At 41.5% G+C, this 16943-nt stretch overlaps 1 protein-coding gene across 1 annotated transcript; it reads right to left on the bottom strand.

Moving 5' to 3' along the window:
* Positions 1 to 9449: 9449 nt before the first annotated feature.
* On the bottom strand, positions 9450 to 13510 carry LOC139396799 (heat shock 70 kDa protein 12A-like). The gene is made up of 4 exons (XM_071143717.1): positions 13229 to 13510; positions 11625 to 11849; positions 11282 to 11453; positions 9450 to 10504 (listed from the first exon to the last, which is right to left on the bottom strand). Exons 1-4 carry the CDS (start codon positions 13508 to 13510, stop codon positions 9450 to 9452), a joined length of 1734 nt encoding a protein of 577 aa, XP_070999818.1.
* Between the last annotated feature and the right edge of the window lie 3433 nt (positions 13511 to 16943).

Raw genomic sequence — 16943 nt, 5'->3', positions numbered from 1 at the left:
AATACATTGATAAGACATTTGTTTAATATGTTCTTGCACTATTATCTCTTTGTTACAGAGAGTTGTCTATTTCAACACACATCTCTTTGGCTTTCAAAAGTCTGGCTTGTGATTTCCCCAGTAACCCAGGCAGATCACAAGGCTGATTTGACTCTTCAACCTCAGGAGGCTGAAGAGATTTGGCTTGGCACCTAAAACCCTCACAAACTTTTACAGATGCACAATTGAGAGCACGCTGTCGGGATGTTTCACCGCATGCAACGGCAACTGCACTGCTCGGAACCGGTCTGTTCAACGCATCACTGGGGACAAACTACCTGCCCTCCAGGACACCTACAGCACCCGATGTCACAGGAAGGCCAAAAAGATAATCAAGGACAACAACCACCAAAGCCACAGCTTGTTCAACCAGCTATCATTCAGAAGGCAAGATCAGTACAGGTGGTACTCGGTCCCAGCTGACTGAAAAACAACTTTTATCTCAAGGCCATCATACTGTTAAATAGCCATCATTAGGCGGTTTCCACCCTCTTACGTAACCCTGCACCTTAGAGGCTGCTGCCCTATACACATAGACTTGAAACCACTGGCCACTTTAATAATGGAACACTTATCACTTTAATAATGTTTACATATTTTTTGCTTTGCTCATCTCATATGTATATACCTTATTCTATTCTACTGTATTTTAGTGTATGCTGCTCCAACATCGCTAATCCTAATATTTATATAAAGATGTGTATGTGACCGATAAAGTTTGATTTGATTTGTCTGTCTTCTATCTCCTGACCTCCTTAGCGTCATTCAGAGTCATAAAGAAAGGTGGGGGGAACAGATTAACTATTGTCCCAGGTGGCCTTTATGGCCCCACAACATCATGGAGCTGACATTCCAGAACTTGCAACCAACTCATGGACAGGAATGGTGACGCTGGTCTCCAATACCGGAAGATCTTCCCCAGTCTTTATTATTTTTGTTGGTCCTAGAGTCATGAAATGTTCAGATAACATTGAGGAGAGTTACTGATGTCAGTACATGGAAAGAAAAGAGAATTGACAAAAATTTAGATTTCATCAGACAGTAACTTTTTGCTACAATTCATATTTTATAAACTATAGAGCTTGTTCATTTCAATTGAGGAATGCAAACTTCAACATTCTAAACTGAAATAACTGCGAAAGAACTTTCAGAATGTTCAACCTATGTCTGTCTGTCTGTCTGTCTGTCTGCCTGTGAGGTCCCCGTTAGTATGACTAGGGTCAAACATGGTGCAAAGTACATCACCAGGTTATGCTGAATCACAGGTGAGAGTACATGTGGATATTAACTGTACACACGTGTTGAACCTATACTGTACTGTTCATACTTTTGATATCTACAGTATATTTTCATTATTTAGTCAACCAAGCGTAGCCTGGTCCCAGATCTGTTTGTTTGTAATGATTCCGATTCCGATTTTGATTCAGTGTTTAATAGTCACATGTAAAGGGTTTCAGGTGTTATTGCAAGGTACAGTGAAAATCTTGGGCTCTGAGCTTCAACATGCAGGACTAAGTGAAATAAAATAATGAAAATGGTAATTAAACATCAACAATATGAATAGAAATTGTACTATATACGTTATAACTGTAGCAGTGATGAATAAATAAATGTCCATTGGGGTGGAGGCAGAGTAAAGACTGTTGAGGGGTTGTGGGGGTATGACCATAGGGGGAGCAGCATGACCATTGAGGGGGTGTGGGGACCAAGTGAAATTAAAAACAAAAAAATATATGATTAAAAAAAGTAACAATATACTGTACATATTAACAACTGCAACAGTGATGCTCTACAGACCTGACCACTAGAACTTCCCTCTTGAGTCTTTATTTGAGTCATGGTCGGATTTGCCAAAAGGAGGACGGGAGAGGGCCTTATGTTCGTGTCGAAAGGTTGGTAGCAGTGGTCAAGAGTAGAATTTCTGCGAGTTTCACTGCCTGGTATGGCAACTGCACCGCCTGAGGATGGTGTGGTCTGCCCAATGCATCACCGGGGGCAAACTACCTGCCCTCCAGGACACCTACAGCACCCAATGTCACAGGAAGGCCAAAAAGATCATCAAGGACAAAAACCTATTCACCCTGCTATCATCCAGAAGGCAAGGTCAGTTTAACATTTTTTTAATTTATTTTATTTAACCTTTATTTAACCAGGTAAGCTAGTTGATAACAAGTTCTCATTTACAACTGCGACCTGGCCAAGATAAAGCATAGCAGTGTGAACAGGCAACAACACAGAGTTACACATGGAGTAAACAATAAACAAGTCAATAACACAGTAGAAAGAAAAAAAAATAGTCTATATACATTGTGTGCAAAAGGCATGAGGAGGTAGGCGAATAATTACAATTTAGCAGATTAACACTGGAGTGATAAATGATCAGATGGTCATGTGCTGGTAGAGACACTGGTTTGCAAAAGAGCAGATAAATAAATAAAAACAGTATGGGGATGAGGTAGGTAAATTGGGTGGGATATTTACAGATGGACTGTGTACAGCTGCAGCGATCGGTTAGCTGCTCAGATAGCAGATGTTTAAAGTTGGTGAGGGAGATAAAAGTCTCCAACTTCAGCGATTTTTGCAATTCGTTCCAGTCACAGGCAGCAAAGAACTGGAAGGAAAGGCGGCCAAATGAGGTGTTGGCTTTAGGGATGATCAGTGAGATACACCTGCTGGAGCGCGTGCTACGGGTGGGTGTTGCCATCGTGACCAGTGAACTGAGATAAGGCGGAGCTTTACCTAGCATGGACTTGTAGATGACCTGGAGCCAGTGGGTCTGGCGACGAATATGTAGCGAGGGCCAGCCGACTAGAGCATACAGGTCGCAGTGGTGGGTGGTATGAGGTGCTTTAGTAACAAAACGGATGGCACTGTGATAAACTGCATCCAGTTTGCTGAGTAGAGTATTGGAAGCTATTTTGTAGATGACATCGCCGAAGTCGAGGATCGGTAGGATAGTCAGTTTTACTAGGGTAAGTTTGGCGGCGTGAGTGACGGAGGCTTTGTTGCGGAATAGAAAGCCGACTCTAGATTTGATTGTCGATTGGAGATGTTTGATATGAGTCTGGAAGGAGAGTTTACAGTCTAGCCAGACACCTAGGTACTTATAGATGTCCACATATTCAAGGTCGGAACCATCCAGGGTGGTGGTGCTAGTCGGGCGTGCGGGTGCAGGCAGCGAACGGTCGAAAAGCATGCATTTGGTTTTACTAGCGTTTAAGAGCAGTTGGAGGCCACGGAAGGAGTGTTGTATGGCATTGAAGCTCGTTTGGAGGTTAGATAGCACAGTGTCCAAGGAAGGGCCAGAAGTATACAGAATGGTGTAATCTGCGTAGAGGTGGATCAGGGAATCGTCCGCAGCAAGAGGAACATCATTGATATATACAGAGAAAAGAGTCGGCCCGAGAATTGAACCCTGTGGCACCCCCATAGAGACTGCCAGAGGACCGGACAACATGCCCTCCGATTTGACACACTGAACTCTGTCTGCAAAGTAGTTGGTGAACCAGGTAAGGCAGTCATTAGAAAAACCGAGGCTACTGAGTCTGCCGATAAGAATATGGGGATTGACAGAGTCGAAAGCCTTGGCCAGGTCGAGGAAGACGGCTGCACAGTACTGTCTTTTATCGATGGCGGTTATGATATCGTTTAGTACCTTGAGCGTGGCAGAGGTTCACCCGTGACAGGCTCGGAAACCAGATTGCACAGCGGAGAAGGTACGTGGGATTCTAAATGGTCGGTAATCTGTTTGTTAACTTGGCTTTGAAAGACCTTAGAAAGGCAGGGTAGAGTAGATATAGGTCTGTAGCAGTTTGGGTCTAGAGTGTCTCCCCCTTTGAAGAGGGGGATGACCACGGCAGCTTTCCAATCTTTGGGAATCTCAGGCGATACGAATGAGCGGTTGAACAGGCTAGTAATAGGAGTTGCAACAATTTTGGCAGATAATTTTAGAAAGAGAGGGTCCAGATTGTCTAGCCCGGCTAATTTGTAGGGGTCCAGATCACCTATCTGGATTTGGGTGAAGGAGAAATGGGGAGGCTTGGGCGAGTGCAGGGCTGTTGACCGGGGTAGGGGTAGCCAGGTGGAAAGCATGGCCAGCCGTAGAAAAATGCTTCTTGAAATTCTCAATTATTGTGGATTTATCAGTGGTGACAGTGTTTCCTAGCCTCAGTGCAGTGGGCAGCTGGGAAGAGGTGCTCTTAATCTCCATGGACTTTACAGTGTCCCCGAACTTTTTTCAGTTTGTGCTAAAGGATGCAAATTTCTGCTTGAAAAAGCTAGCCCTAGCTTTCCTAACCTACTAACCTCCTGTTGGTTCCTAACTTCCCTGAAAAGTTGCATGTCACGGGGGCTATTAGATGCTAATGCAGAATGCCACAGGATGTTTTTGTGCTGGTCAAGGTCTGGAGAGAACCAAGGGCTATATCTGTTCCTGGTTCAAAAATTTTTTGAAAGGGGCATGCTTATTGAAGATGGTGAGAAAGGCACTTTTAACCAGGCATCCTCTACTGACGGGATGAGGTCAATATCCTTCCAGGATACCCGGGCCAGCTCGATTAGAAAGGCCTGCTCGCTAAAGTGTTTTAGGGAGCGTTTGACAGTGATGAGGGGTGGTCGTTTGACTGCAGACCTTTTACAGATGCAGGCAATGAGGCAGTGATTGCTGAGATCTTGGGTGAAAACAACAGAGGTGTATTTGGAGGGCAAGTTGGTTAGGATGATATCTATGAGGGTGCCTGTGTTTACGGATTTGGGGTTGTACCTGGTGGGTTCATTGTTAATTTGTGTGAGATTGAGGGCATCAAGCTTAGATTGTAGGATGGCCGGGGTGTTAAGCATGTCCCAGTTTACGTCACCTAGCAGCACGAGCTCTGAAGCTAGATGGAGGGGCAATCAGTTCACATATGGTGTCTAGGGCACAGCTGGGGGCAGAGGGTGGTCTATTGCAAGCGGCAACGGTGAGAGATTTGTTTCTGGAAAGGTTGATTTTTAAAAATAGAAGCTTGAATTGTTTGGGTACAGACCTGGATAGTAAGACTGAACTCTGCAGGCTCTCTCTGCAGTAGATTGCAACACCGCCCCCTTTGGCAGTTCTATCTTTTTGGAATGTTAGGGATGGAAATTTCTGGGTTTTTGGTGATCTTCCTGAGCCAGGATTCGGACACGGCTAGGACATACGGGTTGGCCGAGTGTGCTAGGGCAGTGAATAAAACAAACTTAGGGAGGAGGCTTCTAATGTTAACATGCATGAAACCAAGGCTTTCACGGTTACAAAAGTCAACAAATGATAGCGCCTGGGGAATGGGAGTGGAGCTAGTCACTGCAGGGCCTGGATTAACCTTCACATCACCAGAGGAACAGAGGAGGAGTAGGATAAGGGTACGGCTAAAGGCTAAAGCAACTGGTCGTCTAGTACGTTCAGAACGGAGAGTAAAAGGAGCAGATTTCTGGGCACGGTAGAATAGATTCAAGGCATAATGTACAGACAAAGGTATGGTAGGATGTGAATACAGTGGGTGTAAACCTGTGCATAGAGTGACGATGAAATATATATATTGTCTCTAGAAATATAATTTAAACTAGGTGATGTCACCACGTGTGGTAGGTGGAACTAAAGTGTTAAATAAGGCGTATTGAGCAGGGCTAGAGGCCTGCTCAATAATTACTAACCAAAACAGAAATGGACAAGGCATTTTGACATTAACGTGTGGCATGCGTAGCCGAGTAATCATGGCAGTCCAGTGATTGGCTTCAGGCAGCTAGCAAGCCAGGGCTAGCAAGCTAGCAGAAGGGCCTTGAAGGGACGTCGTGGCAGAAGAAAGTCTGTTGTGGCCCCCTCGTGCTATTTCGTCGACAGATGGATCAGCAGGGCTCCGTGTGGTAAACCAGGCCTATTGGCAAAATAGGTATAGTGGCCAAAGAATTTACAGGAGTTTCCCCTTGAAATTAGACATGTCCGTGGTAAGGACAACTTGATTGACTTTCAAGGGTGGGCAGTTCATACCTTTTGTGTTTAGCCAGTATGTATCTGTCACAGCTGGCTAGGTGTGTAGAGAGGAATCAGGCGCAGAGAGCAGAGAGGTCCAGGGGAAAGATGCACTTTAATGAGGCACCAAAATGAAATGCCCAAACACGCAGGGCGCAAAACACTGACCAACCCAAAACAACGGGTAACAAGGTCCAGAGCACTAACAACACCAACGACGCAACGTGAACATCAAAATAACAAAGTGAATGAAAGAAACGAAACAGTTCTGTCAGGTGAGACACACAAAACAGAAAACAACTACCCACCAATCCTAGTGGGAAAACAGGCTGCCTAAGTATGGTTCTCAATCAGAGACAACAATCGACAGCTGCCTCTGATTGGGAACCATACCAGGCCAAACACAGAAATACCAAACCTAGAACAAAAACATACAATGCCCACCCCAACTCACGCCCTGACCAAACTAAAACAGAGACATAAAAAAAGCAACTAAGGTCAGGACGTGACAGTATCCCTGGCTCACAATTTAATTTGACTGCACGTTTCAACGTTTTGGAGATGGCTATTGTTTTGGTTGGGCTCGTTCTAAGGGGACAAGATTAGACGTTGCTTCACGTTGCTTACGTGACTTTTTTGGGGGGAAAATGAAATAAAAGAGAAAAAATATATTATATTATATATTTAAGTAAGGGTTTTGTCTTGTATTTAATTGTTGACAGCCAGTAGACACCAGTTTATATTGGAGAAGGCGATGTATTTAAGATTATGTTGTGAGATGGAAGTTGTTTTCTGTTGGTGGTGAGCCAACTTGTTCAATAAAAATATAGGATATATTGTTGCCTTAAGTGGGAAGGTGTCACAGGCATTGGTTTTTCCATTCATGTTTGGAGGTTGGACGTTAGCACGTGGTGTCGTTAGTCAGTATGTGTTCTACCTGTGCTGGTTTGCCATTAGTGGGTAGGTGTTTCAACTGTGCTGGCCCAGGTGCTATTTAAGAGTGGCTGGCCCACTGTTCCAGTTGTCTTGATAGTTGGTTCTCCCTATTGATTTCCAGAAAGACAATCCTTTATCTGATTTTGTTTTGCGACAACTTTTTGGTTTGCCTCCTGTCTTTAAGTTTGTTGTGGGTTTTCATTTTGTTTGCTTCTTAGTGGGCGCTCATGGTGGGTGTCTTTTAGGTCAAGGTTGTTGTTGCGATGCAATTTTCAGTTGACAGCCCCATGAGTGTTTTTCAGAACCCCTCCTAAAACCCCACCTGTTTTGTTTTGGTTGTCATTGACTCTTTGTTAGTTCCTCTTTCTGTTTTGAGCAACATTTTTTGGTTTTCTTGTTGGGGAATGTTACACGCACCAAAAAGTTACTTTTTCCAATGCTCCTACAAAGTCACATGCAGGTGAGACGTTTGATTTCTATATAGTATCAGAAAGAGCAGATTCTGAGGTTTCCAAAACATTTACCGTTGCCAAACAACTGAAGATATGAGTTCTATTTCAAAATGTAACTTTTTCCTATGTCATGACGTTGCCCTCTTTGGGTACAGCAAGCCCCATCCCCCTCTCTCTGTCTCCCACACTCAGGCTGCTGCGACCTCAGGTTGTAAATTCCTGGAGGAGATTATCTCCTCATGGCCACAGTATAGAACCAGTGAGTTTTCATAGAGAGAACAAAGGAATTTCTTCCACCTCACAGAACTTGAGGTCCGAACAACATTTATGTTCTGGAGAAGGTATAAAAATCGGTGAAGAATCCAGCTACGAACTGGTCCGTTTGGTACAAATTTGTAAAACTCATGGGAGACGGTATGGCCACATTACCATAACGCTGTTTATATAATAGCCTCAGTTATGAGGCTTGCATCGAATTGCTGTACAGGATGAATGAGGAAAGATTAAACTATTTGTGAAATTATGGGATGCTATGTAATGATGTAATGTGAGAGAATTGTATTTCTGTGTAAAGTTTCACTTAAGTCACTGGCATGCCCCATGAACACAGCCAGGACTTGGCGTCATGAGACAGCCTTTTTCTGCTCTTCCGAATAAAACCCCCACCTTGAGAATTTCTCAACAGACCATGTTTCTTTCAATTACGAGAGGACAAAGGTTGCAGACCAGCTTACCTTGATAAGGAGAGGGCCAAGGTTTGAGACGATTGCTGAATCGTTTAACCATCCCACGTGGTTAAACTCTTAGACTATCGATACCGACAGAATAAGAACACGTCTTTGATATTAATTACTAGTCTGCAGCTAGGAATTCGGTATCATTGAACGCGATTCAAATATCTGAAAGTTATATTAGGAAAATTATAACTTTTTTATCTGAATAGTTTCCTTGGTGCCCCGACATCCTAGTTAATTACAGTTACATGATTAATCAGTTTAATTGCATAATAATAATTATTTGTTATTTGTTATAGTTATTTGATAAATCAGTCTTCAGTTTAATGATGCCAAAGACACGACACCTAGAGTAACTGCTGTTCATTTTGTGCTCTACCAGCTCTACACATGAGCAGGCGGAAGCAAATCGTTTACAGTAACATACTAATGAAAATGTTATTGTGTTCCTTGAAATAAAAATGTTTTTGTATTCTGTTAACCAACACCTTCATAAACACAACCAAAGTACTTTTCCATAGCATGTATTAAATGTATGTGTTAGAATGTTGCAGTCAAAATGGCTAGTAAGGGTGGTAGCGAGGCCCAGCAGTTTAGGTGTTAAAAAAAATAATATTTTATTTAAACAATTTCTAGAAACATGTTTGCATCAGAACCTAAGTAATCTTGCTAGCTTTTGCTGCTAGTTACTTTGTTATCTTGTTATAAATGGCATAAATACACCACAGAAATTCACTTACTAGATGCTGTATTTCTAGATACAAAATACAGATAAATATAAATGTTAACAAATTATTATTATATTAACACTAATAAATGTATTGGTCAGAAACTACATACATTATATGGCTTAGAAGGAAGTACAGAAACGTTTAATATTAAGCATGGAACACATGTTTATTTATCTTTTGACATGCCAGATACATCTCAACATATTTTTAGAGTGCAGGACAAACACAGCATTCCTTAGTCTAAACACTTATAATTTCCTGTATGCAAATTACTTCTATATTTTGTGCATAGTTAACACATACAGTATTTGCATAATGATAAAGTGACGATTTGTCTATACTGAACTTGTATTAGATGTTAAAATGGGTTGAATCCTGTGGATAGGAGACACTGGCATAACAAGAACATTACTAATAATAAGAGCTGAATATAACAATAACTCACATTCCAGTTTCCAGTTTTTGAAGTGTCTGTATTGTATTGACTATGCATCTAGTCTCTTGATGTATTTCTGTAATGCATTGCTGTAATGTATAGCTCAATTTGCAAAACGTTTTGCATCGTATGTTTTTAATTCCTCAAAAAGTCCAGTTTGATTGATTGAGTTTGTTTTGATTCTATGTCAGTAGCGGTGGCTTGCATTTCTGTGAAACCAAACTTGATTTCTAACCTGATGCTGCGGTCCAGACCCTTTGTGGTGTCAGGACTTTGAACAGTGAAAGATCCAATCTGATCCATTCCCCACTCATCAACATATTTGGCATTCAGTCTCTCTGTGCTGAAAAAACTGAAAGATATTTCCATCTGATCACTTGATACGGGATTGAAGATGTGTTCCCTGACTTCATCACAACCCACTGACTCACCCTTCTCCACCAGTTTATGGAAAACATCACAGCAGTACTCAGTTCCCTCATTAGTTGTGAATTTCTTCTCAGGTTTGTGCTTTGACTCATCAAACCTCTGATATACAGTGATTCCATAAGTCAGGGCACTGACTCGTGACGACACTACCTTGGGGTTTTTCCCAAACAGAACAGCCCCCTTGATAATGACCTCCTGGGGATCAGTTGGAAAGAGCACTTTGCATTGACCACTAAACTGCTGTTTAATGTGACTCCGCAGTGTGTTACATGAGGCATAACCTCCCACTAAGAGAATGAAGTCAATGCTGAGGCCTTCAGGATTGTCCTTACTTTTACTTTTCAAGATTTGTCTGATGCTCTCAGTAATCCCTTTAAAACTATCATCAAAGAAGGACCGCATTCTTTCTTTTGTGATTTTGATTGACCCCTCCTCCCAGGAAGCTCCCTGACTTGTCTTGAAGAAGTCTGACATTTCTGAGTGGTATTTCTTTGCTAATTCTCCCAAGTTGTAAGGGCAGGATATGTCTATGTCATCATCTGTACCCTTAAGTAGAGAAAAGCCATACATCATCTTTTGCAGCTCAGGGGCATAACATTTCTCATAGTCATCCCATAGTTCATCAGAGAATATTTCTCTTAGGAACATTTTCAAATTCTTGTCAACAGTCCCCCCTCCCATGTCATTTCCAGAGGCCTTGTGCAGCTCCTTCAGTGTTCCACCTTTTAGCACCTCATGCACTGTTATGTCAATAGTTCTACCTGAAAAAGCACAATATCAGACCTGTTAAGTATACTACAAGCCATATGTTCTTCCTGTAATGCAGCTCTTTTTGTAAAGTATACCAAAATAATAATTTGAAATACAGCTTATAACTATTTATACACTGCAAACTGACAACTAAGCCCAGACTGACAAGTAGCCAACATTTCAAAGACACAGGAGAGGAGCGTTTCTTTGGTTATAAATGTAAACCATGAGGTGGTCTTTGATCATTGGAATAAATACTATACAATAAAAATAAGTTGATGCTGTATAGTAAACAATGCCGAAAAAAACTGACTGCCTTAATTACTTCTGGAAGTTATTTGTGCACATATGCTTTTTATGAATTTGAGTATCCAGCATCAACTTATTTTGTTCTATAGTCTACAATTTATTTGATAATAACACAATCATTTCATACCTTCGTTACATTGAGCCATGATCATATGACATTTATTTGTGGGAATAATTGGGAACAGAATTCCCAAAGTCAAGTTATTTTGAAGTAAATTCCTGGCATTGTTTGTGTTTTTATTCCTTAATTAACAATGAATATTTTAAAAACAGACGAGTTTGCAGAGCCAAATAAAATCAGCAGATTTGGATTTGGTCTGAAGGCCACCTATTGCCTTTCCCTGCTCTATGGCTGCTGGGCTGATGACCTACTGAGGCTGACAGTCTATTTGGGATTGGAATGACCATGCATATAGTAAACACTTGTTTGAAATAGATAAATAAATTGTGAATTGTTTGAGATGCTCTTATCACCATACCGCCACAGTCCACAACCATGTACTTGGTTCCAGGGGTTTTCTCCAATGTGTCTTCGTTAATCTCTTCTGCTATAAAACCATCGGATGGAAGCTTCTTACACCAGACTGATGCTGCCTCTGGTTCCAAAGCCAGTATTAAGCTGTCTGAGTTTAGATCTGTCACAAGACCAGCCTGGAAATGAGTTAAAACACAATTATATGTAGTTATTGGAAGGAACAACTGTATTGTGATTGGTAAAGCTGACAAATGTACTGAACTGAATAAAATCATACTTCCAAATGATGGCTAAATGTTTACATGTAAAATAAGACAATCACAACACATACATGTCCCATAGCTCACCGCTGTTGCTGCCTCTCTCATGAACTGCTTGGCTGCAGCATCCCATATGGCTGGAACAGTCAGGACCCAGGTAACATCTGAGGCAATGAACTGCCTGCCACTTGTGTGATCACCAATCGTTTTCAGTGCATGGTCCTTCAGATACCGCAGGGTTTCTGCTATTATCTTCAAAGCACTCATCGATTTCCCATTGTGTGCTTTAATCATCAAGTTCTTATTGATTGTCTGAAAAAGAGTATACAACATAAATCCAAAATAACATATTGAAACAAGTGACACCTTTTACATTACTTTTTACAGCAGGTCGGGTATTGTAATGATGTGCACCACCACATCCAAGTACATTTTGTCCCATGCGAATCTGCCATTTCAGTCATTTTTAAACGGCAGGAGAGTAAAGCCCTGTTCGGATGGAACTAGTATTACTAGAGATGTTGGTTATGCCATTATTATTCCAGCATGTGCTCCAGACAATTTGTACGGGTTTAGTGTGAAACTGCCCCTTAATTATTATAATTGTTTTTATTCAATTGACTCATGGACGTTTTTATTCTAGGCTTGAAGATATTTAAACATAATGTCAAGACGATAATAGGCTACACTGATTACTCTTATTTGGCTACCAAATGTATAGGTGTACCATGATATTTAAATTGAGGAAGTATAATTATTTTAGCGATATGTCCATCCTAATATACTGTAAGTGCCAGCCATCCTGCTGATTTAAGCTGCTGGACATTAGTTACACCTGAGAAGCATTTATGGATGAGAAAGTGAACGTACCATTTCCAAAAAGTTTGGCTCAGTGGGGGAATCTGGGATTCCCTTCTTTAAATATATTGGCTACTACACCAACAGCCAGGGTTTCATTAAATAAGCCTATAGGAACAATTATTTTGTATTGCACATTTATGACATTCATTTCATTCATTTCATTAGCCGAACTCCCACAGTAAAACAAAATGCATCCGTTTAAATAAACTAATCCCATTGAATAGGGTTTAACATTTAACACCAGAAAAAAAGGGTTTTCGGGTAACTCCACCGTCCTCTGATAATACTATTTCCGTGCATATATACTGGCATCCGTATGTTTTGCGCGACATTAGAGTTGACTCTTAAAACAAAGTGCAGCACATGTATTCAACCCTGACTGTAAGAAATAGATCGCAAAGCAGAGCGTCCTCGATTCCCTACTGAGCTACACTTTTTGGAAATGGCAAGTTCACTTTCTCATCTGTCATCTGTTTAGCTCACATCAACAGGATTGGGGGATTTCCATTAGGATGGGACAGACGTCTACTGTGGATCGCTAAAATAATGAGTATGGATTACCTGTATAGATTATGATCGTCTAGCCATGATGTTAAAATATTTTCACGCCTAGAATAAAAATGTACAGGCTTCCGTCATAATAATTACAAAAACGTATCCCCTATGAATCACCCTCAGGAATAACGCACATGCTGGGGTACTAATTACATAACCGATGCCTTTAGTAGGCCCCTCTACTAGTACCAAGTCACATTTTGTATTAATACAATGGCAGTTCAATCATTAGGTTGTTTGTCATTTCATTAGTAAGTAACCTACTAAGTACTTACTTTGCTATAAAGTTCCATTTTTGAGTTTTCAAAAAGATAATGTTTCTGTGCGTCAGCTCCATGCATTTTTGTGTACGCCATTTTAGCGTCAAAGCCAAACATTTTAAATTCTTCATGTTCATCAAACAAAATGCAGGTGGGAGTCTTTGGGGAGTTGAATCCATGTTCCTGTCCCCACTTCGGAACCCTGGGTCTTGGTTCGGAATTTCCAGATGACACACAGAAGGCATAGCCACTGTATGCTGTGCCAAAGTCAATGGCGATAAGAAACCATCCACCCATTTTAGAACCAAGCCTTATGTTTTAACAATGACTTATTTCCAGCTTCTCTAAACCTTAGTTTGACAAGCGGTTGAATTTATAGCTAAAAGTTCGGCTTTCACTTTCAACACTTGAGAAGCCCAACCCTTGTGTGAAGGGGTATATTAGCAGGAACACAACAGTATCACTACTAAACACAGCAAAGGTGGACAGTGAAAACGTGCCAAACATGAGCTATCAGCACTGTCCATGTTTGGAATCGACAAAAAAGGACTTGGAGGGAATTAAAAATCAGTTTGAGACCTTGATTGCCAACATGTAAGTAGTATCTCCATCTACCCGCAGTTTTTTTTTCTCAATACATTTATTTACATTCAAGTAGTAAATGTCAAAACATTTGAATTGCTTTTTTACTAATTTCACATGTCTGTGGTCTATTTTCAAAACTCTTCACACAAAACAAACATTGCTGACATTCAAGTAAAACGACTACTAACGACTACAATTTGCAGCGTTGTATGTGTCCATTTTAATGAGCCAACCTGAACACTATTCAAATACAAAATATCAAAGTGAAACAAACGAAACGGTCCCGTGTGGTAACAAACACGAACATGGAAAATAATCACCCACAACTCAAAAGTGAAACCAGGCTACCTACATATGGTTCTCAATCAGGGACAACGATAAACAGCTGCCTCTGATTCAGAACCATACCAGGCCAAACACAGAAATCCCAAAACATAGAAAAAGGAACATAGACAACCCACCCAACTCAGTGCACACAGATGGAAGATGGTGGCGGGGAAATTCAGCTAGCTAGAAATATTGTATGCTGATTTCACAAACAGGATCCAGTTGCAGAGGGAGGTGTTTAGTCCCAGGGTCCTTAGCTTAGTGATGAGCTTTGTGGGCACTATGCTGTTCAACACTGATGGTGTTGATGTGAGCCATGACCAGCCTTTCAAAGCACTACATGACTTCCAACGTGAGTGCTTAGGGCGATAGTAATTTAGGTAGGTTACCTTCACTTTCTTGGGCACAGGGACAATGGTGGTCTGCTTGAAACATGTAGGTATTACAGACTCGGTCAGGGAGAGGTTGAAAATGTCTGAAAAGGTCAACATTCACTTGCCAGTTGGTCTGTGCATGCTCTGAGAACATGTCCTGGTAATCCGTATGGCCCTGCGGCCTTGTGAATGTTGACCTGTTTATAGGTCCTGCTCACATCGGCTACAGAGAGCGTGATCACACAGTCGTCTGAAACAGCTGGTGCTCTCATGCATGCTTCGGTGTTGCTTGCCTCGACGCGAGCATTCAAATTGCCATCAATAAAATGCAATTGTGTTCATTGTCCGTAGGTTATGCCTGTCCATACCATAACCTCACTGCTACCATGGGGCACTCTGTTCACAACGTTGACATCCGCAAACCGCTCACCCACACACCATATACGCTGTCTGCTATCTGCCCACTACAGTTGAAACCGGGATTCATCTGTGAAGAGCACACTTCTCCAGCGTGCCAGTGGCCATTGGAGGTGAACATTTTACCACTGATGTCGGTTATGACACCAAACTGCAGTCAGGTCAAGACCCTGGTGAGGACGACAAGCACGCAGATGAGCTTCCCTGAGACGGTTTCTGACAGTGGTGCAGAAATTCTTTGGTTGTGCAAACACAGTTTCATCAGCTGTTCAGGTGGCTGGTCTCAAACAATCCCGCAGGTGAAGAAGCCGGATGTGGAGGTCTTGGGCTGGCGTGGGTGCACGTGGTCTGTGGTTGTGAGACTGGTTGGACATACTGCCAAATTCTCTAAAATGACTTTGGAGGCGGCTTATGGTAGAGAAATGAACATTCAATTCTCTGGCAACAGCACTGCGTTTATATTTTTGTTCAGTGTAGTTATACAGACTTTAGAGAATTTGAAGTTAAGATAACCTGAACATGTGAACGTCGGTTTGGTGTCTCTAGCTTGAACTGTTCAACAGTTACGGTTGGTGAGTTATTTTATGCAACTTTTTATTGGTAATTCTTTAAAATCTGTAGGAACTATAACTATAAAAATGTGCATAAAATAACTCCACAGAATCGTCTACAAAGTCATTGTAGGCTGTAACGTTAAGATATCCCTTCACTGGAACTAAGGGGTCTATCCCGAACCATGAAAAACAGAGTTTACAGTTGGCACTATGCATGCTGGCAGGTAGCGTTCTCCTGGCACCCACCAAAACTATATTTGTCCGTCGGACTGCCAGATGGTGAAGCGCGATTCATCACTCCAGAAAACACATTTCCACTGCTCCAGAGTCCAATTGCGGCGAGTTTTACAGCTCTCCAGTCTATGCTTGGCATTGCGCATGGTGATCTTAGGCTTGTGTGCGGCTGCTTGCCCATGGAAACCCATTTCATGAAGGGCGGCAGGTATCCTAGCGGTTAAAAGCGTTGGGTCAGTAACCAAAAGGTCGCTGCTTCGCATCCCCGAGCCGACTAGGTGAAAAATCTGTCTATGCCATTAAACAAGGCACTTAACCATAATTGCTCTTGTAAGTCCTAATTGCTCCGTTGCTTCCAGAGGCAGTTTGGAACTCGGTAGTGAGTGTTGCAACCGAGCACAGACAATTTTTATGAGCTACATGCTTCAGCACTCGACGGTCTCATTGTCCACTTTCTTGGCCACCGTTGTTGCTCCTAGATGTTTCCACTTCACAATAACAACACTTACAGTTGACCGAGGTAGCTCTAGCAGGGTAAAAATATGACTTGTTGGAAAGGTTGCATCCTATGACGGTGCCACGTTGAAAGTCACTAAGCTCTTTAGTAAGGCCATGCTACTGCCAGTGTTTGTCTATTGAGATTGCACGGATGCGTGATCGATTTTATACACCTGTCAGCTATGGGTGTGGCTGGAATAGCCGAATCCACTAATTTAAAAGGGTGTCCACAAACTTTTGTATATATAGTGTAACTCATCAACAGTAACTCTTAAACCGTTCAAGCTAGAAATACCAAACCAACTTTTATATGTTCAAGCTATCCTCATTTTACATTCTTAGATCAACTATAACTGTATAAATTAGCATAAAATAACTCACCATCAGTAACTCATAAACCGTTCAAGCTAGAGATACCAATCCAACTTTCACATGTTCAGGCTTTCCTAACTTATCTTATCCTATTCCTGCAATCAATTATTCAATCTTTCCATCTACCTACATTTAACTACAACCATTCAATATCATTGCTACTGCAGTCACTACCACTTTAATAATGTATTTCACAACCATAAATACTAGCAAGCACACCATATTTCCTTCAGGAAATGTACTTTTCTAGTTATGACTTTCTACCTCATAACAACGACCTATTATATATCATAATTATGACTTAGTAAGTCATAATGATAAGATTATCTCATAATTATGACTTACTATTTTATAACTAGTAGTCAGAGG

This window comes from Oncorhynchus clarkii, unplaced genomic scaffold (genome assembly GCF_045791955.1).
Source record: "Oncorhynchus clarkii lewisi isolate Uvic-CL-2024 unplaced genomic scaffold, UVic_Ocla_1.0 unplaced_contig_13587_pilon_pilon, whole genome shotgun sequence".
Lineage (NCBI taxonomy): Eukaryota > Metazoa > Chordata > Actinopteri > Salmoniformes > Salmonidae > Oncorhynchus > Oncorhynchus clarkii.
This window is presented reverse-complemented; position numbering and strand designations above follow the sequence as displayed.